This window comes from Sitophilus oryzae, unplaced genomic scaffold, assembly GCF_002938485.1.
Source record: "Sitophilus oryzae breed Bouriz unplaced genomic scaffold, Soryzae_2.0 scaffold_815_pilon_pilon, whole genome shotgun sequence".
Taxonomy (NCBI): domain Eukaryota; kingdom Metazoa; phylum Arthropoda; class Insecta; order Coleoptera; family Curculionidae; genus Sitophilus; species Sitophilus oryzae.
Window position 1 is genome coordinate 5,192,034 of NW_022147434.1, and position 27,525 is coordinate 5,219,558.

The 27,525-nt window shown below is 34.5% G+C and overlaps 1 protein-coding gene across 1 annotated transcript in view; it reads right to left on the reverse strand.

The window, feature by feature from the left end:
• Positions 1-27,525, reverse strand: part of LOC115889602 (alpha-mannosidase 2) — a 263,054-nt gene that overhangs the window by 100,085 nt on the left and 135,444 nt on the right. Inside the window, exons 3-4 of the mRNA XM_030909653.1 lie at positions 26,255-26,506; positions 20,572-20,779 (exon numbers count right to left, since the gene is read on the reverse strand). Coding sequence (XP_030765513.1) covers positions 20,572-20,779; positions 26,255-26,358 — 312 coding nt within the window. The 5' untranslated portion in view covers positions 26,359-26,506. The remainder of the gene's footprint in view (positions 1-20,571; positions 20,780-26,254; positions 26,507-27,525) is intronic.

Consider the following 27,525-nt stretch of genomic DNA (forward strand, 5'->3'; position numbering starts at 1 on the left):
TTAATATTACAAGAAGTTGGCGATTTTAAAAGATAAATTTACAATAAATAAGTAAATTTACTGAAATGAACAAAATTCTTACAGCTTTAGTGTATATTAATAAATAATATTTTCTTGCCTTTAGTAAAGAAAAAATTAAAAAAAATAAAATGTAAAATAAAAGTTTTTACTTTATTTTTCTCTACTTTCGATTTTTCGAAATTAGAAAAAATACACAGCTAAAGGCAAGAAAATATTATTTATTAATATACACTAAAGCTGTAAGAATTTTGTTCATTTCATATATTTGAGCGGGCCGAAAAACGCTCTTTACCATCTTTTGACGGGAGATGCACTAATATCTCACCGACACTTTACGACATCGTCTGTTGATATAGAAGAAGTTTTGCTTGCCGTATAGGTGAGAACCAGCCCCTGGCCAGCCCACCTGATGAAGGGTAGGCCCAGAAACCGGTTGTGGGAGTGAAGCTTCGTTCCCCCCTTTACGACAAGAAAAACAATTTTCGTTTTACTTTTTATTTTTTTTTTAATTTTTTCTCTACATTCGATTTTTCGAAATTAGAAAAAATACACAGCTAAAGGCAAGAAAATATTATTTATTAGTAAATTTACTATGACATACACATTTTTAAATAAATTCACAAAGAATATTGATGAATATAAAGATATATTATAACATATTTACATACATGCCACAAATTAGCCATACAGCGATTTAACAGTCGAGTTGTAAAAGGATTTTGAAAGTTGTATAGGATTTTCAAACAGACGTTTCGTCTTTCAGCTGCCTACATGCCATCATCAACTTTTTTTTTACATGCGGCTCGTGAATTTTTTATTACCAATTTTAAGAGCTTCTAAGAGCCCAAGATCAATGATGTATCACACTTATTCCAAAAATTTATATTAATGACATTTTCCATAAAAACTAATGTGTTCGAGATGTTTGATAACTTCTTAACAGAACATCATTAACATGAATTTTTCGGATAAATCCGATACAGCATTGGTTTTGGGGCCTTAGAAGCTCTTAAAATCGGTTATAAAAAATTCCAGGGCCGTATTTAAAGAAGAAAATTGAGGATGGTACCTGAACAGAGGAACGTCGCGTCGGTTTGAAAATCTCATATCACCAGTTTATTTTTGTTGTACAAGACAAAAAAATTAGAGACAAGAAATTGCTTGGCAAGACAAGAAATCTTGTCTTGACAAGCAATTTCTTGTCTTGTCTTGAAATATTTTCAAGAATTAAAAAAAATCTTGTCTTGACCATTTCTTGAGAGTTAATACTACTACTTTCTTGTCTTGATTCAAGAAATCTTGAAATTTCTTGATATCTTGACAAAAGGAGAACCCCCATTTAAAATTCGTGTATTAAAGGGGAACCCCCTGTTTAAAAGTCGCGGTGAGATTGGTTAATGTGATGTTTATGCTTTATGCGTAAAATCGAGGGTCAGGCATCTAATTTTCAAAAAATTCAAAAACTTTGGGCTCATTATACTACCGTAGCCGAAATCATCAGATTTACATAATTCTGTTAATTATTATTATTATTATCTAACATTAAAATGAGTGATTGTGATGGTTCGTTGAGCAGCAAATCTGAGCCATTTGTAATTGAATCTGGTTCAGAATACCTACCACCTCAAACACCTGGACGTAGAGGTTTAATTAGTGACTTTGACAGTATAGTGACGGTGATAATACTACTACAGATAAAAGCTACTCTACTTCAGTGGCGTAAATAAAAATAATGGCGTAATAGTGGCGTTAATAAAATGTATTATTTTTTTTTTTAAAAGTTTTACGTTAATTCGAAAAGTCTGTATGCCACTGAAGTAGATCCGCTTTGCAAAGTTTTTTTTTATTCTAATATCGTAGGCCATAACATATCCAAAAAATTATAAAAAAAAACATTTAAAAAATTATTAGGCATTAAAAAAAGTTCCAATTTAATTTGGCCAACTTTGGACATCCGACTTTAGACGTACTTATGTCAACTTAGGATATTGGACATCCGACAAAGTGCCGCTGCGTACAAATATTTTTTGCTTAATATTTTTCTTGATTTAAGTATAAACAAACTTTGGATTGTCACGGGGTTTCTAACAGGACACTGTTTCCTCAACGAACATCTCAGTAAAAGCTGAAGCTGAGAAACAATGGCGAATGCAGATTTTGTGGGGAAAATAGTGAAACACCAGAACACCTTATCACTGAGTGCGCTGAGACGACAACCGTTCGTACCATAAACTATGGTACGGCTGATGTCGAAGATTGAGAGCTGGCCTCTGTGGAGCCGTCTCAGATACTGGCTTTCCTTAAAGCTCTGAGATTGTATGATGAATTATAACTCATTATAACTCAAGAAAGGGGAACACACAATAAACATTCTACAACATAAATCTTTAAACAATCAACAGAATAACTTATACGTAAACACATAAAACCATTTGGGTTTACCCCAGTAATTGTTAATTTTAAATTTGATTTTATCTAATAGCAGTTCACCAGAAGGTCAATAATTAAATACAAATGCACGTTAAATATTATATAAATTCGTATTACAATATCATTTGTAATAATTATATTAAAATGTATCCAACCTGAAAACTTCCTCTCAACAGACCATTATATCATTCAAATAAAAATTCGACAAAATGCGTCCTTCTATTGTTGAAAGGAACAAAATAAAAGCCAAACAAAGAGCCCAAATGTTCAATTGTTAACAAGGACACACATGCTACAGAGTTCACAGGAAAGAAATATGTTTAAATTTTTATTATATTTTCCTGTATCGATTTGAATTCTATATGGTAGGAAACAAAATAGATATGTTATCATACATTATGTTCACAGAAAAAAAGCCAAACCAAGCGTAATTTTACAGAAACTATGTTTTTTTCCTGTTTCACAGGAAGTGACTCCAAGTTTTTATTTTTAAATGGCACCCTCGGTCGGCCTCGGTACTTTTTATTTCTGCTAGATAATGACGTTCTGAATAGAATGACATATCGGACATGTCATATATCAACTTTTGACATTTTCAAGAATGCTATAATAAAATATTATATTTTCAAGAAAAATATAGCATTTCAAATTTCAATTGAGAGTGCCATGGTCATAAATGTAACAACAATATGACTCGAAATACCAAGTGAGTGATACCAAACTATTCGTACAAAAATGCTTTTCCAAATATGCTTATGAGCCACCCTCGTCCCATTTGAAAAAAAAAATGAGTTATGATTAAAAAGATAATTTGGACATATTTTAACAAGACAGACCAGAACAAGACACGAAAAACATTAGACGATCAAGTCTATTTTTCCAAGGCTCCTTGATTAATAATTAGTTTAGCTTAAATAATTAACACAGCCATGATTATACAGGGTGGCCCATCGAAAACGTTCCGCAAGGCATTACGGCCAGGGTATTTTTGTTTTCAAAAAATCCAAAAACACGTCAATTTTGTTTGAGAGGGGGACAACTTTTGCCCCAAAAATGATTGCAAAATCTTCAACCCTCTAACCGGGGGTGTCATTCCCCAACTTTTTTCAAATGGTAAGGGGGGTCAAGTGGCACCGCAGTGAAAAGAGCTTTCTATTCTCTATATACCCCCGCTTCGCTTTTGAAAATCGGTCGAGTAATTGAGAAAATATGAAGGATTGAAATTTGAAAAGTTTATTTAAACATTTATCAGAGTAAATGATAAGGATAAATTCCTTCGACCAATTTGAGGGTTTTTTCTTATTATTTCTACATGTTTACGCATTTTTTTTTCACTTGCCACAAGGCTGAACGATCCGGTGCGGTAGTTGCTAGATAGCTGTTCTGTGACTTGTGCGTTGAAGTTCTTCTCAATATCGTTAAACTGACCCATAATAGAATTTCCAAAAATACCAGCCCACACGTTCACTTTCTGAGGGTTTTGTGTGTGCACCTCGTGAAAAACCCTGGGGTTGTCCTCAGCCCAGTACCGACAGTTTAACCGATTAACGACACCGTTCAAAAAGAAAGTACACTCATCCGAAAAACACACATTAAATAGGAAATTATTATCATTCGCCACTCGTTCACTCATAGTTTCACAATATTGCATGCGACGATCAAAATCGTCTTCGTTGAGTTCTTGTACCAACTGAATTTTGTACGGGTGGAACTTGTTTTTTTTTAATATTCTTTGGACACTTGTACGATTCAGGCCGGTCTCATTGGCTAATTTTCTTGTACTCAGCGTACTATCCATGACAACTTGGCCCAATACGAATATCTCCATAGCTTCATTTACTACAGGATTTCCCCTCTGCCTCTTTTTATTCATAACGAAACCAGTTTCGCGAAATTTTTCTACTAACTCGTGAACAATTTTGCCATAAAGGTGTTTGTCAGGATGGCGTTCATTGAATATCTGCGCAACCCGATTGCCACATTCATTATTTTTAAAATAAAGTTCGATTATTTCTACTTTTTCTGCTTTTCTATATTTCTAAGTGAGTACATCATAATTGTTAAAAAGTTTAACGATAATGAGAAGAACTTCAACGCATAAGTCACAGAACAGCTATCTAGCAACTACCGCACCTGATCGTTCAACCTTGTGGTAAGTGAAAAAATGCGTAAATATCTAGAAATAATAAGAAAAAACAGCAAATTGGCCGAAGAATTTATCCTTACCATTTACTCTGGTAAATGTTTAAATAAACTTTTCAAATTTCAATCCTTTATATTATCTCAATGGCTCGACCGATTTTCAAAAACGAAGCGGGAATGTATAGAGAATAGAAAGCCCTTTTTACTGCGGTACCACTTGACCCCCCTTCCCATTTGAAAAAAATTGGGGGATGACACCCCCGCTTAGAGGGCTGAAGATTTTGCAATCATTTTTGGGGCAAAAGTTGTCCCCCTCACAAACAAAACTGACGTGTTTTTGGATTTTCTGAAAAAAATTTACCCTGGCCGTTATGCCTTGCGGAACGTTTTCGATGGGCCACCCTGTATAACACTCTAGATTGAAATTTAAAATACGATTTTATTATACGAGAATGTCAAAAAATATGCCATTCTATTCATAGTGTCATTTTCTATAGAATAAAACAAAAAAATACACAGTGAGATATTTAAAAATAAAAAATTGTAGTCATTTCCGGTGAAACAGAAAGTGCCGAAAACAATTGAATACGCCAATCAATCCTTATCTATGTCATACACTAAAGTATCAAATCTCGTTTTATTTGGAAAAATAAAAAAAGTGATTGGGGTGATCTCCTGGGTGATCTACTTTTGAGAAACACCCGTTATTGAGTCAACTAAATTGAAATATACCGGGTGCGTTTCAAAACTGGCTCACACCTATATTTTTTTTATTTTTTTTTCAGATAAAAAAACCGAGATTTGGTATGTTAGAATATGACATAAATTAGGATTGATAGACGTATTCAATTCTTTTCGGTCACTTCCTGTTTCACCAGAAATGACTGCAACTTTTGATTTTTAAATGGCACCCTCGGTATATTTCTACTTAATCCACGAAAATTGTATCGTCGTTTAGAGAGTGAAAAAAAAATACGGGCAAGCTGATTTTGTCAGCAACTGTCTTCTGAGTGTAAAATTAACAAAATCGGAAATCTTCCCCTTGCGGTTTTTGAGCAATAGAGGTGGTTTTTTTAAAACTGTCCTACAACAAAATAATTAGAAAGCATTCTCTATAGGTTCGCCTAATGATTTTTTTTATAAGTTTATTATTTCCAGACTTAGCGGCCGTTTCATGAGCCCTTTGGGGTGATTTTCAAAAAGTTTGTTTTACAGCAAATTGACCCGTATGAAAGTTGTTCATAATAAATGGACAAGCAACTTTTCCTCATGATTTTTTTTATAGCTTCATTATTTTTGGAGATAACGGCCGCTAAGTCCGGAAATAAAAAACTTATAAAAAAAATTCATTAGGCGAACTTATAGAGAATGTTCTTATGTACAATTTGCGCCTAATTATTTTGTTGTAGGACAGTTAAAAAAACACCCCTATTGCTCAAAAACCGCAAGGGGAAAGTTTTGTTTATTTTACACTCACAGAAGACCGTCAAGAATCAGCTTGCCCGTAATTTTTTTTTCAAATAACAATTTTATTGGATTAACTTTATTCGGTAGAAAATGACACTCTGAATCTAATGACATATCATTTGCAAACTTTTGACATATTCGCTCAAAAACAAATTGTATTTTAACTGACTGTGTTAAAATCACTAATTTTTAATCAAGGAGCCTTGGAAAAATAGATTCGATGGTCTAATGTTTTTAGTGTCTTGTCCTGGCCGGTTAAAAGATGCCCAAATCGTATTTTTAATCATATCTCAATTTTTTCAAATGGAACGAGGGTGGCTCATTAACATAATTGGAAAAAGCCTTTTTTACCGAATAATTTGATACCACACACTTGGTTAGGTTGGTATTTCGAGTCAAATTGTCGTTATGAACCGGATATTACAATTTCAAATAAACCAAATGCAAAAATAGCAAAAGTTGACATATGATATGTCAGAGTGTCAATTTCTATCGAATAAAGTAAAAAAATACCGAGGGTGTCATTTAAAATCAAAAATTGTAGCCATTTGCAGTAAAACCGGAAGTGACCGAAAACAATTAAGTATTGAATATGTCAATCAGTCCTAATTTATGTCATTTACTAACATACCAAATCTCGTTGTTTTATATGAAAAAATAAATATGTAAAAGGGATGAGCCACTTTTGAGACGCACCCGGTATAGTGGAAAAACTGTATTTTTCTCCGTTATCCCCTGTATGATAAATAATAAATTAAAGGTTGTTTTTATCGAATTTTATGTTTTTATAATACTTTTTATATTTAAAATCGATGTTTATTACTAATTTTCTCTTTTACAACTATTTTTAGCTGCATCAACACAATCATATTTATTATGCGTGAAGATTACCACAATACAACGTTAAAGATTTAACACCATGTAATTTCGAAATTAGAATGGATGGATGGAATTTGGTTTGACTGAAAACTTTGCTACTCCTCTATTTACCTTAAATGTCGACATAGACCTACATCGTCTCTTACAAAATCAAATCGTATACACAGGAAGAAAATGCAGTTATGTATCCTTACTTCAAGCTCAAAGTAAATCAACAGTCAAAGCGAATCCGCATCCTATGTAAAGGAATTAACCGGCTTTTGCGTCTTTGACAGACTTCAGCTGACTGGAGGATAATTTCTATTAGATCTAAAACGTTCCAGAGGCAGACTAGTTTCAAGACGATGTAATTTTGATAGGTCTTCATAACTTTAAAACAAACATTAATAAAAGCCACCATCGACTATGTAGTCTAGGGAAAATTACGGACTTATATAGCTTACTCCACGTAACTTTTCCTCTCATATCGGAACGTGATCAATTAAAGCAATTAAAATTAGTAAGTATTTTTAAATAAAAATAAGCTGGGGACTTAATTCAAAATAATTAAAAAATATATCATGGCATAGCCAAAAAAAGTAATCAAAAAATGTGATGAGCAAATGTAAAAGCAGGACAAAGACTCCTTTGGTCTGGCTTTCTGTCCAAAACCCAACCATTATTTTTAACAAAGAATAGCCTATTAAACTTTTTTCCATTTGTTTTGAAATGCCCTGTATAATAAGTATAAATATATGAAATAACATCATTTATAAGTATTTTTTTATTATATCTCTGTATAAGATTCTCAAAGCTAGCTCGCCATACCATGGCTTTCCCTAGGAGATGCAAGACCTTGTCGTTGGTGGGGAAGCTATTGGTCAGGTGCTGGGGGGAATTCCCCCTAGCGCTTGGCTTGGTCTAACAAGCATCTCACTCATCGTCTTGTCCCTGGCTGTAGAGTCGTGGCCAGGGAATTGCACCAAGACAATATATTATAACGATGCCGGACTGGGCTACCCCTGTCCGTCATACCAGGCACCCTCTACTGACTGTTATCATGTCTCGTGAGTAGAGGGTGTGGGGGTCTTGACTTAACAGCCTGGACCAAGAGGAGACAACCTGACCAAAAACCTAAATCCTACGATGGCGGGACCAGGTCAAAGGGATGCGTGGCTAGATAGAGGACTAGCCATTACTGGCCTCAACCTTGGGGCATCAGGGAGCACCCCATTGTATTTACCCCTTACTTCTACATATGGGGCTCCGTAGAAGTGGACCGACTATCCCTAGCTACTCGTGGGAACACTATGAGATCAAACAATCATAAAAACACCACCGGTGAAGCTGTGGGGAAACCCCCTAGTAATACTACTGGTAACATTTATGAATGAAAGTTCCAACGGACCGGTCCCAAAGGGAACTATATACAGGAAAGGCGGCTGACACTTGCGCGAGGCCAGCTTCCACAAGTGGAACACAAGCTACCACCTCCTCTAGTAAAGGTCGGAAGTCTACCTCTAGACCCAAGTACACATGCATGCAAAGCTAATTGTAAAAATAGTATCGTTTGATAATAATCAGTAACATCATTTTGTAAATTTTGTAAAAATTCACTAATTTGTGAAACCATGCAAAAATATTGATTTTTAAAAGTCGCTCATTAAAGCTGCTGTAATATATCCATATTATTTTGTGCAAATTTACTTACATTTTTTCGGTGTAGGCAAAATGATAGTTGTGTTGTAAAACTCTATGATCCCGTCAGTTCTCTAGACGGTCTTCGGTCTTAATTCGATTCAATGATTAAACTGGTAAAACGTAAGGTAAAATGTTACGTGTAGACGAAGCTTAATATATGAAATTGGTCGATAATTTACAGCCAGACAGCGTATAAAAACCGGTACAGCAATGCTTGTTTACAACCAATACACCGGTATCTTCGACTCATACAAAGCAGATAGGGATAAAAACAACGGACATGATTAGTGCGAGATGAGCCAATTGTCATACTTGGGAAATTATCGACAGTCTGCGACGGTAAGGAAGTCCCACAGACCAGTTTTTTATGAAGTTCTTCGGAAATATGTATTCGATTTCATTAAGATTGCGACAGTTATACTAGCTCTGATTACGTACCTAATAATAATTAATTAATTAAATTATTAATAGCAGAATGACTATTAAAATATCGGAAAAATTAACGAAGAATAATTATACAGACTAATATTTTGTAAATTAAAAAATTAAGTTGCTAACGTAATTACAAAGAATGAGCATTTATGTAGTAAGGCATGAACAGACTCAACATCTTATACAGGGTGTTTCAAAACAAATGCGAAAAACTTCAGGGGATGATTCCTTGTTTAAAATAAAGAGTAGTTTGCTTCATAAACGTTGGGTCAAAAGTCAACCATTAGGGAGATATCGCGGTACAAAGATGGCGGAAAAATAATGTTTTTATTTTTTATCTTGAAAACGAAAAGAGATAGACTAATGAAATTTTATGAAAGCATTACTGTTATGAAAACACACTTTCTGGTAATTTTTCACTTTTTTTAAAATGAGTGGGAGGGGTTGAAATAAACTACCCCTATCATTTTTGTTAACGAAATTTAAAGAAAAATCTTATCAAACACATTCAAAAAATTAATTTGGATAGTTTAGTTTGCTTAGAAACTTTTTTATCTCTTGTATTTTTTGACAAAACTCACCGATTTGAAATTAAAAATAAAATGTAAAGCATTACATGTCAGCAAAAACATTTTCTGATAAAGAATCTAGTGGGCTGCTGTAATTTTTTAGGAAAAATCTAGTCGGCCGCTGTTACTTTTAGGATGTTCCTAATATTATTTTATTTGACATTACTCTACTGCAATACGTTATTATCTAGATGATTATTATTATCGTTATTATCACTAGATTCTTAATCTAAAAATGTTTTTTGTCCTGACATGTAATGCTTTACATTTTATTTTTTAATTTCAAATCGGTGAGTTTTATCAAAAAAACACAAGAGATAAAAAATTTTCTAAACAAACTGAACTATCCAAATTAATTTCTGCATGTGTTTGATAAGATTTTTCTTTAAATTTCGTTAACAAGAATGATAGGGGTAGTTTATTTCAACCCCTTCCACTCATTTTAAAAAAGTGAAAAAATTACCAGAAAGTGTGTTTTCATAACAGTAATGCTTCCATAAAATTTCATTAGTCTATCTCTTTTCGTTTTTAAGATAAAAAATAAAAACATTATTTTTCCGCCATCTTTGTACCGCGATATCTTCCTAATGGTTGACTTTTGACCCAACGTTTATAAAGCAAACTACCCTTTATTTTGAACAAGGAATCACCCCCTGAAGTTTTTCGCATTTGTTTTGAAACACCCTGTATATAAAATGCAAGCCATGTGAAAGCTATTTACAGAAAAAAATATCTATTTATACTATGATACATAAAATGTGCAAAAGGGAAATTAAAACAACTTTCGTTGCACGTCATCAATGACACCATGCGTCGTCTTATGGAGTTTGCTGATGGTCGTATTATGATGTGCAACCAAAAAGTTATTTTAATTTTCCTTATATGTAGTTTGTTCAAATGAACAAATCGTAAGAGTCGATTTAATATGAGAAATCGTGTGATTCGATTCACTAAAAAGAATCGTAGAGCCATCACTACAATGCACTGTTGGCACAATATAGAGAAAATACATCAAATAACGCCGATTAATCACTGCAGATGAAACAAGTATAAATCTTTTCAATCACTTTTTATAGACCCTAAACAAAAATACAATCAAAGCTGTGGACTTTTAAGAGAAAAATGGCTTCCAAGAAAGCTATAACTAGATTTCTCCTAGAAAAGTGATGACTATTTTTTTGTAATGGGCCCTTTATGCACAAAGTCAATTTTGAAGACAAACCACTAAGACAATCAACGACAATCAATCTAAAGGCAAAGAAGAAACCTTGATAATGTGAGAGCATAAATCAAATGAACTCAAATGAAATTTGAATAAAAAAGGGTGTTCCATCGGTTTTAGCACCATTATTGCATATACTATACATGAATGAACTTCCCTCTATTTCATCTGAGTATATAGTCATGTACGCGGATGATACTGCTCTGATTTTTAGCGAATCTGACAAATGTAGAATGAGTGAGAGGGGGGTTAATAACTGCGACCTTAAAGATCTATTGTGCCCCCTTCCTTGAGTCAATACACAGTTTATAACCCATCATACCTCTGTTGTAGACGGGACAGGGTATTTCCCATCCTCCTCTAACAACAGATGTTCTTCCTCCGAGGGTACACACCCTTCCACGGTTGGAGTTTGGCCCTCCGTGCCCTTCACAGTCGAGGAGCTTGCCTCCGGCTGAGGTACCCGTGAGGGGGAGGCTGGAGGATCGGTCTCCATTTTCTCCACCTCTTTAACTTGCTCTCTCCTTAGACCTGATACCGGTGTTGGGTGTTCTCCCGTATCTATAATAGAGGATATGTCCCTCTTTCTCTATTGCCTCCTTGGATTTGACGTCAATTCCTATTGTGAGGACCTGACAAAGAAATATTATTGAAAAAAGTGATCGATAATATTAATACGCTAACTGAATATTTTAATGCATATGATCTAACTTTGTATATTCAAAAAACACTCTTCTGTTTGCAAACCAGTCGAACGATAAAATATCTATACCATATAAAGGGTACAATCTAACTTCTAAAGACGAGGTAGTGCTTCTGGGCTGACACATGGACAAAAAACTAGACTGGAAATGTCACATAGATTTTTTAGAAAAAAAATATTGTTATACGTGACCAAATGAATGAGACAGTAGCATTGAGTGCATATGATGCATAGTATACATTCACGCTTGAAATATGAAATTATCGTTTGGGGAAATTCTTCAGATATTAGTAGGATATTTCTACTATAAAAAAGACTGATACGAACTATGTATGGAATCCATTCGAAAGATAGCCGTAAAGGTGTATTTATCTCAAGAAATATCCTAACTATTATTAGTAGGTATTTATGTCATGGAATCAGTGTTATTTGTAACTGATAACAAAGATCTATTTTTAGAATGCAATAGAGATCATAATCACGATACATGATTGTACAGGGTGGGTCAAATTCGACGCTTTTAAATGGAAACACTCTTTTCTATACCAGATACTATAATGCACTGAGTTAATGAATTCCGCGAGAAATGTTCAAAAACGGCCCTGTCTATCCATAACAGAAGACCTGTCGAATACCTGTAGCAAAATCTCGCTATTTATTTTTATTGTTATTAGATATAGTTGAAATGTGTTGATGTTGGTTAAATATATTTTAAATTGTTATAAAATTCTGCATCTCTCATAGCAAATATTATTTTCGTTTTAATTGATGCTCACAGCTAGAATTTTTTTTTGCATTACAGCCGGCGCCGTCCAAAGCCTACTTATTTAAAGCGGGCGAATTTTTATATACTCTATATCTCAATCATCCAGCAAAATATCAAGTGTGCTATATTTTTGAAAAGATAATTTTAAATTCTTTTCAATAAATTAAAAATATATAGGGTGTGCCATATAAAAAATCAAAGTTTCTGTTGATAATTCTTAAATTATTAATAAAGTATATTTAAACCATTAAATTCTACGTAAAAAGGTGCTTTGGAAATGTTTTCATAAAAATACAAAATTTTCCATAGCAAAAAAGTTACAGCGATTTGTTAAAAATGCATATTTTTGAAAAACACCCCGTAACTCCGAAACGGTAACAGATATCGATATGCGGTTTTCACCATCACGTTTATGACAAAAATTGAGATCCAGACACTGATATTAGTTTTCGTCTATCTCCTATAGAAAAGGGCGTTTTCCTTTAAAAGCGTCCGATTCGGCCCACCCTGTACAAAAATTTAAAATCAGATAAATATAATTATACCTTTATTCAACAAAATGTAAAATTTAGTGCTGTAAAAATTTACAGTTCTTTTCCCATGGCTATTAGAAACTTGTCAAGAAACAAACTAAAGTCCGTTTTAAGGGGGTATTTAGGAAATAAAGCATTTTATTCAGTGCAGGATTTTTTCTTAGACAGCTTAGGCTGCTCTCGCCGCCGGAAGTGGATTTTAATTTGAATATTAAAAAACATGTATGTGTATAGTTCTAAGATATGTATATCTAGATTTAAGGAAATTATGTTATTTTTTTCTTTTAAAAGGGATGTTGCCTATCTCCTATACTATTCAAAATATACCTGCAACAAGCACTAAAAAAATGGATGCTTAGGTGTAGAGGAATGGGAATCCCGCTAATAAATGAGGACACCCTATACAACCTATTTTTTCCGGACGACCAGATAGTCCTAGCTCAAGATCACGACGACCTTGAATATATGGCAAGGAAGCTAATAGAGGAGTATCTATAAGAAATGGGGGTTGGAGGTAAATATCACCAAAACTGAATGTATGACTGTAGGGGGGCCACAAGAGAACATAGTCTTAGAGGATGGAAGCGTGATAAAAAACTGTGACAAATCTAAATATCTCGGATTAAAAATAACTAACGATGGAAAACTCGACGAGGGTATAAAAGATCGAATAATGCAAGGCAGAAGGGCAATATCTATGTTGAATGGTGTACTGTGGGATCAAGGAATCTCTAAAGCTAATAAGAAGAACATATATAATACGGTAGTGAAAAGCATAATAACTTACGGAAGCGAAGTATGGCAGTTGAAAAGCAGAACAGAGAACATGCTATTAGCGACCGAAATGGATTACTAGAGGAGATCTGCTGGAAAATCGAAAAGAGAACAAATAACCAACAACAGAGTAAGGGAGATTATGGGAGCAGAACACACAATTGTGGACGGCATAAGAACAAAACAACTCATATGGTTTGGTCATGTGCAACGAATGCCCGATCACAGAATACCAAAACAAATTTTACTGTGGACACCTCGAGGCAGAAATAAAAGAGGAAGGCCGCGACGAAGCTGGAGGGAGGGTGTGGATAAAGAACTAGAAAATAGAGAAATACCTGATGATCTCTGGCTAAATAGACAAGAGTGGAGGTTAGGTGTCGGAAAACGTCGTAGAACGTTCTGAACCGACTTATGTTATTTTTTTCTACCTATTCAGTAGCATATTATATTTTTGTTTTCTTTGTTTAGACGGGTTCCACGTTCATATGACCATTATTTGTATTTTTTTCTACTGGAATGAATAAACTATTATCTATCTATCTATCTATCTATCTATCTATATGAGTTGTGAAGGTATCTATTGGCGCTTGAACAAAGAAAACATCATCTTGATTCTTCTTAGATTCTTCGAGGTGGCTATATCGCCCTGATCCACTGCGACCTTTCCAAACTATTGTGATCCTCATAGTCCTATCCTTTTCACAAAGTCTAGCAACTTGGAGGCTGCACTCTCCATGTAGCTCTTTGGCAATGGTCTGTCATTGCCTATTACCGAGAACCGCAGATTTGCCAGACTCTCGCACCGATATAAAATGTGTTCTGTCATTTCTTCTTCAGATTGACAGAACCTGCACATATCTTCGTGCATCAATCCCATTGGCGGTAGATGCCTATTCAGCTTACAATACACGTGTCACTGTTTAACTTAATATAAACGTTGAGACTGAGACTTTGAGTCTTTTTTATACTTCTTTTTAATTCCCTTCTTATTAGTAGACCCATTACAGTTCAATTAGCTTAGTGGAATGTTTCTACAAACAGGCCACATGATATGTTGCCACGTGGATAGTCGATTATGTGTCCATAATCGACTATCCTCAGGAGATTACAGGAAATTAGTCAGACTATTACAGGAAAATACATAATTAATTGACAGACTGAAAGCAAAAATCGCCGAAAACCGACTGCAGAAACCAACAATTGCAGAAGAAAATTTTGTTCCTAAGACAATCTGACACCTCTGCTGTAACCGTGACAAAAATTCATTCGAATTACATTTTTAATGAAGATATTAATTACTATTTATAAGGTAAGGTATCATTGTTGCCCAAATTCCCAAATGCACAATACAATATCCTACACTATTACACATTACACACATATAGAATGTACATGTTTAATACTCGTAATATTAAGTTACGGTATCCAATTAGCTTGACTTTTATTGAATAGATTTATATTTTTGTTAACAAAAGGTGTTATGGGTACAATAGAACAATCAAAAACCACTGCACCGTTAATTTCGTATCGATTACAAACATAATGCCTAGTCGAATCGAATTTCAGTTTTTAAATTACACTTTACAATAGTCCATATATGGACCAAATAATTTTAATTTTTATGATTTTTAGCACTGTGAATTGTATACAGTGTGTGCATCGGTGTTGGAAACAAATAAAATCATGCATATTTAGAACTGTCCAAATATTGACTCCCCTATTGATTTGAAGTCGTTTTTAGGGTTCCGTACCCAAAGGGTAAAAACGGGAACCCTATTACTAAAGGACGGTCCACACTTGCTATATAACACTGCTATATAGCAAAGTTATATAACATGTTACATGTTTTTAGTCATATTTAGCAAATTTCGCTGCTATATAACTTGCTAGATGTTATCCATTTGTAGTCGGTAAAGATCAAAAGATACAACATTGCTATTGTAACATGAAACAATGCGTCCAGACTTGCTAAATTTCTAGTTTAGCGGCTAATATTTTCAGGGACGTACGCGACAGAATTTTATTGTGGTGAACTGATATTGGTTTGTTTATTTACTGGTCAATAATATCGTAAGATCGAAAAAAACTGCGTCCAGTTGGCTTAGACATGACGATTGATGACATTCCCCATATAATTTTCAATATAGAATGACAGCGATCTTCATTTCATAGCCATCGCTGACGCCATTTTTTTCGATCGTATGGTTCTTATATTAATGGAGTAGAGCCAAGAGCAGACTTGTCAAGTAATTAAGTTGTATAGAGATCATACAGTGTTATGGGATATCCGTAGTCCCTCATTTAAAGCGAAATAAAAAAAGCATGATGCATGGTTAAAAATTGCAAGAAGTATGTATTTGGGAAAAGAAAAAGTTTAGAAAAAATGCGTTATCCGAGGCGTTATCTAATAGGTCAGTTCCAGAGGGAACAAAAGAAATGCAACTCAGGTACTGGTTTAGATGAAGTGGATAATTCAAAATGGTTTGCTTTTAAGTTATTAATAATGTTTTTAAAAGACAGAAACACACCACGAGAACAGCCGAGGCAGGTATTGAAAAGAAGCTAATTGAGTTCAACTATATCTAGATCTTGCGGACTCAAAACCGTTTTTTTCTCGACTTTCTTTCTCTTTCTTCAAAAGTAATTACGCACGCCGCTGCTGCGAGCAGAACCTCTTTTTCGTCAAAACGATTCATAATTACGAAAACTATAATGTGGACGGCTCCCGGTTTTTTAACATGTTATATGTAGCTTGTTAAATAGCAATTTTATATAATATGTTACTAAATGTGGACCCTCCTTAAGACTTCGCTGTCCGTCCGTCCGTCTGTCACAAAGGTCTATCTTATGAACCGTTATAGCTAGACAGTTGAAATTTTCACAGATAATGTATCTATGTTGCCGCTATAAGAACAAATACTAAAAACAGAATTAAATAAATGTTTATAAATAAAAAAAGTACTTTCACTAAACATTATCTTCTAAGTTAGAATTTTACATAGAATCTTTCAAGTCCTCGGTGGCCACGTGGTGAAAGCGTTAAGGACTTTACGCTGCTATGACGTTGGAGCCGTAGTAAGGCAGGTTCGAATCGTAGTCAAGGCGACTATTTTTAATCGTTTTTTTTTAATTTTTACATATTTATTACTGATTAGTACAATTTTTAGTAATGTGTTTCTTCCTTTTTTAAATTATGTACTTATACGCGCATTCAAAATTTCAGCTAAACCGGAAGAAAAGTTTATAATAATATAGTGTCTAATGTGGTATAGATAATGAATGGTACGGAACCCTTCGTGCGCGAGTCCGACTCGCACTTGACCAATTTTTTAAGGTTTTTGTTTAAGGTTTTTAAGTCTGCGTATGCTGAACACGGTGTTCCGGAAAAACTAATTAATATAATCAAGGAACTCTACAGAAACACAGAATGCAATGTGCTGCACAACGGTAGAACAAGCGACAGTTTTAACTTAGGGACAGGAGTAAAGCAGGGTTGCACATTATCGCCGCTTTTATTTAATATCGTGCTCGACAGCGTTTTGACTAAAGCCACAGCAAACATTAGGGGAGTACAATAGACTCTGACATCGCATCTGACGGATCTTGATTATGCTGACGATAATCTGTCTCACAACGCAATCCTTCAAAGACATGGAAATGATGCTCAGACGTCTAAAAAACAGAAGCAGACAAAGTAGGATTAAGCATAAACATCGACGAAACAAAGTCAATGCGCATTAACACAAACAACACTCCATTCAATGTAGGAATCAAACATGTCGAGAATGTAACAGAGTTTACTTACCTGGGAAGTATTTTAACAGCAAACGGTGGCGCAGACGCGGATATTGTCAGCAGGATCAGGAAGACGCAGCGAGTCTTTGGCCAACTAAAATCAGTTTGGACCTCCCGTCAACTCTCCATACAAACAAAATTAAGAATATTCAATTCCAACGTCATACCAGTTTTATTATATGGCTGCGAGACATGGAGAGTGACAAAAATATCCATCAACCGTCCAAAGGTGTTTATCAATCGCTGCTTGCGGAAAATACTTAAAATCTTTTGGCTAGACACTATACGTAACACCGACCTGCTTCATCTTACAAACCAACAAGAAGTAGGCATTGAAATCCGCAAAAGAAAATGGGGTTGGATAGATCACACTTTGCGGAAACCTGATAGTAATATAGCGAGATCAGCATTGGAGTGGAATCCCCAAGGAAAAAGAAAGCAAGGACGACCTGCTCAAACATGGAGACGTTCCATACTGGATGAGCTTCAACAAGTAGGGTCAACACGGAAGGAAGCAAAAACAACTGCCAAAAACAGAACCCGATGGAAAGCTTTCACTGAAGCCCTTTGCTTCGCGTAGGAGATATAGGATCCTATATATGCTGAACACACTAGCCAAATATAAACAGTTTTGGGAAAGCCGTTTTTTAACTAATATAAGAAAAGCTGCATTTAATATCTGACAAACGAATCTAAAACAGCGGAATGCGGGCCAAAAAAGTCGATGTTGTCACGTTTAATTATAGAAAAGCAAAGTTGCTCGATATTACCTATAAATTGAATATATTTTAGTTCATTTCAGCATACATAATTATATATATGCTAATATGTTGACGTAGTTCTTATTGTAATAATGTATATTTATCTAATTAACTGATTTCGTTCATTCTGCCTATTATAAAAGGTAAAGTATTTCCTTAAGATAAGGTCCGCTTAGGGTAAGCTGGCAACGCTGACAAAATTCATCATGGCATCCCGGATTCAACCAGTCTGATTGGTCGAGATTCTCGCACGTCTTGTCGCCATTACCCCCAACTTTATGCCCCTCTCTAGGAATAGTAGAAACAGTCACTACTATTGAAAAATCCAGTGGCGGTGTTATTGTATTGTCTTTTATATCTTTAACTTGATTTGTGTTTATTGTAATTAGTACACGCGTTTTAACAAATATTACTATATCTGGCAAATGATTAAACAAAATGTAGGTACATTTAAAGTAAAATAATATTATAAACTTTACTGGAAAATATTATAAAAATTCCTGATATATTTTTATGAAACCCCGCACGCTCCCCTTGCGGGGTTTCATAAAAATTGCGATCCCCTTGCCGTTGCCCCGTTGTTTCAGATCCGTTTGTCAGACTGTATTTTTAAATTAAAACTGAACAGGTAACAATGCAAGAACAGGGAAATACCAACATACCTTAAGTTGTCAACTTAAGGACAATTATACTAGATCCAATTTTAAAGTGTTTTATTTTTAATTGAAAATGTGAAAATTAATAATATAATTATTAATTTTATTATTAATAATATATTTATTAATTACAAATGTTTCATTCTATTGAAAATGTCATTTTTTATTAAATGAAGTAAAAAACAACGAAGGTACAGTTTAAAAATTAAAAGTTGTTCCGGTGAAACAAGAAATGATCAAAAATAATTTAATGCCGTCAATCAATCCCGATTTATATCATAATTTTTTTTATAACTCCGTTTTTTATTTGAAACTTGCATACTAAACTCCGTTTTTTATTTGAAAAAAATAAAAAAATTATAGCGGTAAGCCACTATTGTAAAACACACGGTATATAAAAAAAGCAAGGTTTGTTAGAGTATTGCTGAGACCAAGACCGAGACTACTTAGTATACTGCAAGCCCAAGAGGATCTTGGTTTTGGTCTTATATTTGATTATCACTAAACGTGTATAGTCCGAGGTGTTTTCCCTATTAGATAATCATAAAAGGAATCGGTTCCTGTTAAGGTTTACATATTGCTCGTACTATATAGGGTGTCCTAATATTCCGTGGACATAGAACTACTACATATTTTTGGAATAGAAATAAAGACACAATTTACCTATATACAAAAGTGCTTCGTTTGTCCGTTAGAGCGCATTTTTAACAAAAATAAGTACATTTTAATATAAGGTGACTTCCAAAAAATGTTTTTGTTACATCAAGCTATGGAGGCGAATAAAATATGTTATGAACTAATGCTGAAAGTACACACTCGCCGAGGCGACCCGAGGCGCGACCAATAACCATGTACTCGCCGTTAATTTTTTGTCGCGCCTCGGGGCGCCTCGGCGAATGTGTACTTTCAGCATAATAATCTGGTTGGTAAAAATATGGAATTTTATGTTAGTACCACAAATTATATTTGACAATAAGCTTCATAAAAAGCTTAAAATAAGAATAAATTTTAAATTAATTAAAGTTCGGGTTTATTTTTTATTGATGCCCTCTAACGGAGAAACCAAACCAAACAAAACACTTTTGTATAAAGATAAATTATGTGCAATTAACTTATTTTGATTCAAAAAATACGTACTTGTTCTATGTCCACGGAACATTGGAACTCCCTGTATATTTTTTATATGTGCTCTGGAAAAATAAATTTTCCAAAAATATTTTTCACAAAAACTATGCGATGTGGCGTTTTTTTACAAGAGACAAAAAATGTAGTAAATACTAGAGGGACCATTTTACGAAAAGAAAATCTGTTGTCGATGGAGTTGAAAAATATTTATACTAAAATTAATGGAGGGGTGAGGGTAGTTGTCACTCTTCCCGGGCTTTTTCTTGAATTTTATGAAAGTCAAATGTTAAAGCACTTAGCAAAACATAGGCACCCGTAACCTACGTAGTAGTTCTATGTATACGAAATATTGAGACACCCTGTATAAATACCAAATATCTAGAAGTTATTACCATAATCAAATTATTTATTAATAAAATATTTGTTTGATTAACAATAAATCATTATATCCTATGAATTTCGTATTAAACAAAAACGTAGTATGAATTTTAGGACCAAAATGTTCGTCTAAGTAATAATCACTACTAGCTTTCCAAGTCATTTCCATAACACCGCCATATCTTAAACTTTCTTTTTCCCTTACAATAAACAGTGAAGTAATTAAATCACTTACCTGAAACTCGAAATCTTTATAAACGTCTAAAGTGGATATGTCCACATCGGCTGAAACCAATCGAGGACATTTTTCCAAATCCTTCCCGTGAGTGACCTGGTGCACCAATCCAGTGGCTGTAAGAAACTGCTGTTGTCCGTTTCTTTCCTTAGCCGTTATTTCTTGGGGAACAACGGAATTGTTGTTTCTTTGGACATCGGACGTATAACTAAAAATAAGAAGTAATAAATGTTAGTAACATCTTAGTTAAGAATAATTATTTTTTAATAGATTTTTCAATCGTTAACACCACATTAAGACGATATTTACTATTGAAAAATGCCACAAAATCATGTATTTGTTGCTGACTCCGAGTATCAGGCTTCCCGTAAAGTCACCTAGTTAGGTGCTAGATGTGTGTGCAAAAAACTGACGACTTAACCCTAAAATTACTTTTTTTGAAACAGAACACATTTTATGTCGGTGCGACAGCCTGACAAATGCGCAGTTCTCTGTAATAGACAATGACAAGCCATTGACAGAGAGGGTTCAGTCTCCTATGCTGCAGATCTGACAATACATCTGAAGAGGTAGTGTGTCAGGCCGATAACAATCTCGAAGAATCTATCTAAATCTGTTTCAGCGACGAACAAGACCCAGCTTTTCTAACAAGGTAACCTAATATCAATCCCATAGTCCTTTTTAAGAAGCATCCTGTATACCTTTATACAGGATGTTCCTTAATGACATGCTAATATTTAAAGGCGTGATTCTTGGACCTATTCTAAGAGAAAAGCTCGATGTGATTGTACGTCTTAAACATCTTAATTTCTGAGATACAGGATGGTAAAATTTTCTATTTTTTTTTTCACAATAACTCTAATTTTATTATACAGGGTGGTCCGAACTGTATTCCGGAAACTTTGGCACCATAATTTGCAGACAAAAATAAGTAAAATAGTTCGTATACACGGCATGCACACCCGCTATAATAATAAATTAGTAATACCAAAACACTCCACTGCATTATTCCAAAGGTCATTTAGCTACAACGGCGCTAAACTGTTCAATTCGTTACCAGATACTGTAACAAATTCGCCAAGTATAATTAGTTTTAAATATAAATTAAAGGAAGTACTATTTAAAAAATACAATACATTCTTTTTAAGAAATGGGAGAATCTATTTGCATATAGATGGATAAATATTTTGTTTATATCTTTATACATATTTCCTGCGACGACGGTTAGATGGAGTAGCTATGCTAGATCTCGCCGTCTAAAAATTTATGTAATCATTATTTGTTATTATAACTGACTTAAATAAAGACATTTATTATTATTATTATTATTATTAATGGTTCTCGAGGTATTTAGAATAAAAAAGTATTAATACCTTCATTATTGATATAAATTAAACATGTTGACTAAATAGTTATTAGACTGATATCATAAATTTGAAATGTTTTTGTGCCAAAAGTTCAACAGAAATTGTTTTATCATCATTTTTTCGAAAAAAAAAATAAAAAGTTCCCAAATTTATCATTTCAGTCAAATAACTATCTACTCAACATGTTTATTAGCCGACCATACCAACAGGTATGGCATGCTATTAGGATCGGTAAAAAAAAGTTTTTTGTTTCACTCAAAATGAGTTATTTGGGTCTTGAGGGTTAGTATAAATGACCTAAATACAAAATATTTTCATGGTGTCTATCTGTCCGTCTGTAACACGATAACTCAAAAACCGCTAAACCGATTTTAAACAAATTGGCACAAAAATACTGTGGCGCCGAGAATCTGGCCATTAGTTTTTGGTGGGGGTGGGGGGCTGGTAAGGAGGTATGGGAGGAGGTTATAAATTTTAAAAAATCGTAACTCCAAAATTACAGTAGCTAGCGAAACGCGGTTTTCAATTTTAGATTAGGAATAATATTTGCAACAAAATTTGTAATAACATCAAAATCAGTCAAAGTCGCAGCTTTTGAGATATTCCGTGTTTCCGTAGTCCGTTTTTGAGAAAATCCGTGTGGAGAACTCCAAACTCCCATCGGACGCAACCCCTGGTGGCGGATAGGGGAAATAACCGCGTATCAAAATTGGAAAAATTCCTTTAAGTTGAAACTAAAAGAACTGCCTACCAACTTTTTATTAACATATTTTAGTACGGGCGGGTATACGTGCCTCCCGGCGCCAATTTTTTTTGGTCAATAATGACATGTATTGACTATTTCCTTTCTAAATATCTTTAGAACGGTTGCTCGTAGCAATTTTTACCAAGAAAATTTTTTTACGTAAAAAATCACGAAAATATATATTATTTCACTGAGTAGTTTTATACAGGTACGGACGAAAAGTTATTACTCTTCAAAACAGTTAAAACACATGTAAGTCAAAAAACTTCCAAACACCAATTTTCATCCAAATATTGACCTTACTTCAGAAATTATTTGGAAAAAATCGAAATAAAAAAGAAACTTCTACACCCTGTATCTCCGAAACTAAGCATTTTAGGGCATACATTTATATGAACTTTTTTACTTATTATTATCTGCAGAATATAATGTCGAAGTTTCCGGAATACAGTTCGGACCACCCAGTATATATATCTTTATGAAACTTCATACATATTATCTTCTATGCATCAAAATACCTTTTCTGGTGTACAAAGAATTTTATTTGCCATATCAGTGCCGTCCATACGGGTTTTATATTGCATATTTTTGGAGAAATTAAAAAAACTTAAAAAAAATAAAGTCAGTTTCCTTCACGCTCAAATTGCTGAAAATCTAATGCGATGGCTGTTGTGTGGAAATAATTTCTGCATCAGCTGAAAGGAAATTAAGAAATAAAATATTTTTTTTTGTATATCAAAAGAAGCATTTTAATGCGTGGAAGACGTGTATCAAATATAACAGAAATATTTTGGAAAAAAAATAGAAAATTTTATCACCCTGTATCTCAAAAGTTAGGATGTTTAGGATTCATATGAAGTTTTTTTCTTAGAATAGGCTCAAGAATCACCTCCTCAAATATTAGCATGTCATTAAGGTACACCCTGTATAATAAATATTTTAAAAAACATATTATAATATATCTATGTCACTTATATCATTTGTTACATAAAAAAGTGGTTCGAAGAATTGTACCTAAACATGAAGCTCTACATAAATACAGTACATGTTAAACAGCCTACACAGGTAACTCCAGACAATGCAAATATATACCATACATATATCGACAAGTTCTTTTAACGTAAACTCCCACTAGAACGCTTACAAATTATGCTCATTTGGTAACTTTGCATATAAGTTTTGAATAACTGCCTCTGAGCATATTTTAACAGCACAAACTAGCAATAAAACACTACGAATTACAGCGCATTTCTCTTTGTTTGCTTTGGTATATTTCTTGCTGTTTTAATAGAATATGATTTAGTACCCAACCGTCTTCTTACAACGATATATATTCACGATATACAGACAAACATGGAATGAAAACAATGCTATTAAATCAACTTTATCTTAATAAGAAAGTGTTGATGCGCTAGTCGTCTGTATATTTAATTTAGTTGTATTCTAAATTTTGATTCAGTGGATGTACAAATTATCTCGTTAATTTAAATATAGGCGGGTATATAAAATTAAGTGTGTTATTGTGATTTTAAGTTTGTGATTACGTGAAGCTCATCCGCAGAAGACAAGATAGAGTGATCAGAAAATACTGATAGTAGTTGTTAAGAGCTACAGACCAAAAACAATAAATCTCAAAAGAAAGAAGGATCAACCATCAACAAAGAGATCATCATTGTCTCCTGTAGTTGTCAACATTTACATGAAGTGGCATTAGCCTTAACTCAGCAAATAAACCAAACTTTGGATTACTATATACTCATGACCCATTCATAATTTGGAATGAAAAAAGAATGGAGATAAATACAAAATTAGAAAATATTTTTACGATCACGTAAAGACAAAATCAAATGTTGAGAATACTAAGTAATGGTATTGATAAAATTCCATGTGAGTGCGGAGTAACTTATCTTGTCGAGACCAAGAGAGCCTCACCACTACGAGACAATGTGTTTGGTTTGGTGTATACGAAGGGATCAAAAAACGAAAAAGGAACCGGCTGCGGCACTGGAATTTATTCCAGCAGTCCAAAGTCTGAGACCTGCCCGTCTTGGGAAACTCACCACAATTTTCGAAGCTAAGTTATATGCTGTTGGCGAGGTGTGCACCTGCTGGTTGTCACACGTATACGCCGGGAAAGCAACATATTTTCGGATAGTCAAATTGCGTTGAAAGCGCTTGAGGCAATAAAAAGCAGGTCTATGAGATTCTTCATTGAAACTTCTCAATTTATTAGATGTCGCCAAAACAGGTGCTGATTCGCCATTTGTGAGTCCAGAACCGACGCATAGCGTTCGAAAAAATCTCGCAAGAGACTGGCTCTGGAAAATGGGTTAGGGGTATGACGTTTCGGGACTGGAATGACAGTCCCGGAATGGAACATACTAAGAAAATCTTGATAGGGCCATAATAACGCAGAATAGGAGAACTCTTAAAAGGTCGGCAGAAATGTACGCCCACTGCAGGCTAAGATCACACCTGCAGAGGATGGGACTGCCGAATGCCGACTCTGTATGGAAGATCATAAAACCCTAAAGCACTTTTTGTGTACCTGCCCCGCTGGGAGCAGGACCAGGTTTGAGGTGTTGGGCAAAACAATGCTATCAGACCTAGGAGACTCGGGCATAACAGCCTATGTTAAAAGGTTGGGTCTTGAGGGTGAACTCTAATACTCTTTTTCTTTTAAAGAGTTTGCCAAAGGAAGGAAGGATTTTGTATAAGTCGCATCAGCTGCTGAGCCATTTAGCGGCATTGGTCAAATTAAAGTTAAATTAAACTATATTAATGAACCCAAACCAGATGCCCTAGTAAATTGGAACAAAGACTGTAGATTATTAGCTTCAAATACGGAAGCCAGATCTCCATTCAGACCAAATGATTGTCTTAAGTTAATGAAGGACGGACATTCTATTAGGAGGTGGTACACTGTTAATTGGTTGCCAGAAAAAGAGCAGTTCGGCAGGGGGTCGCTTTTCAAAAGGAAATAATTAGAGAAATAACAGTGGCCCAATCTGAGCCGATTCCAAATGACTTCTTCATTTCTGGATAATGACCGAGCCACAGAAGCTTGGAAGAATTGTGGTTTACATTTATATAGTTTATTTGCATCTCCTGTTATTTCCCACTCTGCCTGAATACCACTTTTTATTGTGGACATATGTAGAAATGAGTTTGCAGAACAGAGTGCCACAATGGGCACTCGCGGCTGCAGTGGAGGGTCTCACTGGAACCCACTTTTAGTCCCTTATAATAGATATATATGAATTCCTTGACACTCTCAATATAATAATGAGTGCATTTTTGCATTAATAAACATTGATTCGGTATTGTTTTGTATTTGTTTATGCTTAAATCTAGTCATGCAACTAAGTTTCAGAAAAAAATCACTTTAACGTTCCAAACTTGTCTCTTTTCTTGATGTTAATCATCATCGTTATCGTGATCGCGTCATGTTTGCGGAGTTCCGCGCTTTACCGCGACGTGTTTTACATTTGTATACACAAACTCTAATCCATTTAAATGCAAATGGGTGTAGTAAGCGTGGCTCGACCGCGACCGACAAACCCTTTCTTACCTGGTGTAATAAATGCAGAGCAGCACGGTGGCCAGGATGGCGGACAAGGCGAAGCCTTTGGGGCTGGGCCGGCGGCATATCCGATTGCGATTGAGCACGGTCATGGCGGTGGCGGAGCGGACCTCTTATTTTATCGGCGGCATGGCGGCTGGCCTCGGCTCGGGAACATTTCGGCCGCCGAAGACGGTGCGAGGCGGGAGAATCCTATCGATCCGACGACGGATTGCGGGAGGAAAACTTCGGATCCATCACCTGAAAACCAGAATAAATAATGGTGTTATTTTTCTATGATCGGAATTCATGCTTAATAGGGTTCAGAACCGGGAAATCCCGATAGCCCTAACCTAACCATACCAAATCTCGTTTTTTATCTAAAAAAAAAAATAAAAAAGTTATAGGGGTGAGCCCCTTTTGAGACGAGCGGTAAGTCGCTCAAATCAAAATTAACCGAGATAGGGTGGCTAGTAGAATTCAGAACCGGGAAATCTTTTTCCGGTTCCGAATGAAAAATTCCCGGTTCTTTCGAAACATTAGAGAACCGGAACTCGGAATTATTAATTCCCGGTTCTTTAGGTATGCTATCTCTTACTGTTCTTACTTCTGAAGATATTTTGAAGTTTCTTATATGTTTATCAGCAATGTTTATCAGCAATTATTGAAGTTTAAATATGTTATTTTATTATTTAGTACCTATAATATTGCTAAACGACTTAGTTATATTTTTTTGGGTTATGTTTTTATAGGTACTTGCATCTCTAACTGAAAATGTTAATTTTTTTTCAAATTTAGTTTAATTGGTTTCGAGGTTTGTTTCGATGTTTGATGTAATTTTTAAGCTATATCTATGTGTCTTCGTTTTTTCGTCGCTTGTGTTCATTTGTGTTCATGTTTACTTTCTCATGACTTAATAATTTAATATTATTTTCATTTGAAACACAATTTTTTATCGGTTTTACTTTTGAGAAACCATTCTTTGCTTGCTGATTGACAAACTCCACGATCATTTAAAGAAAATATTTTAGTACGATTCCGATAACTCTAATTAATATACCAATTAGGGTTCAGATCTTTTTGGCTATCACAGAATCGCGTCTCGAAATTAGGTCCCGGTTCGTTCGGTACTTGGTAACAATAATTAAAAAATTATTTTTTTGTTAATTTGTCAAAATCAAACTCTTCTAAATAAGTAATGATGATATTTCTTATTGTTCTTGCTTCTTTTCTCTTATTTATTATGTTATGTTTTAATAGATATTTGCATTTTTAATTCA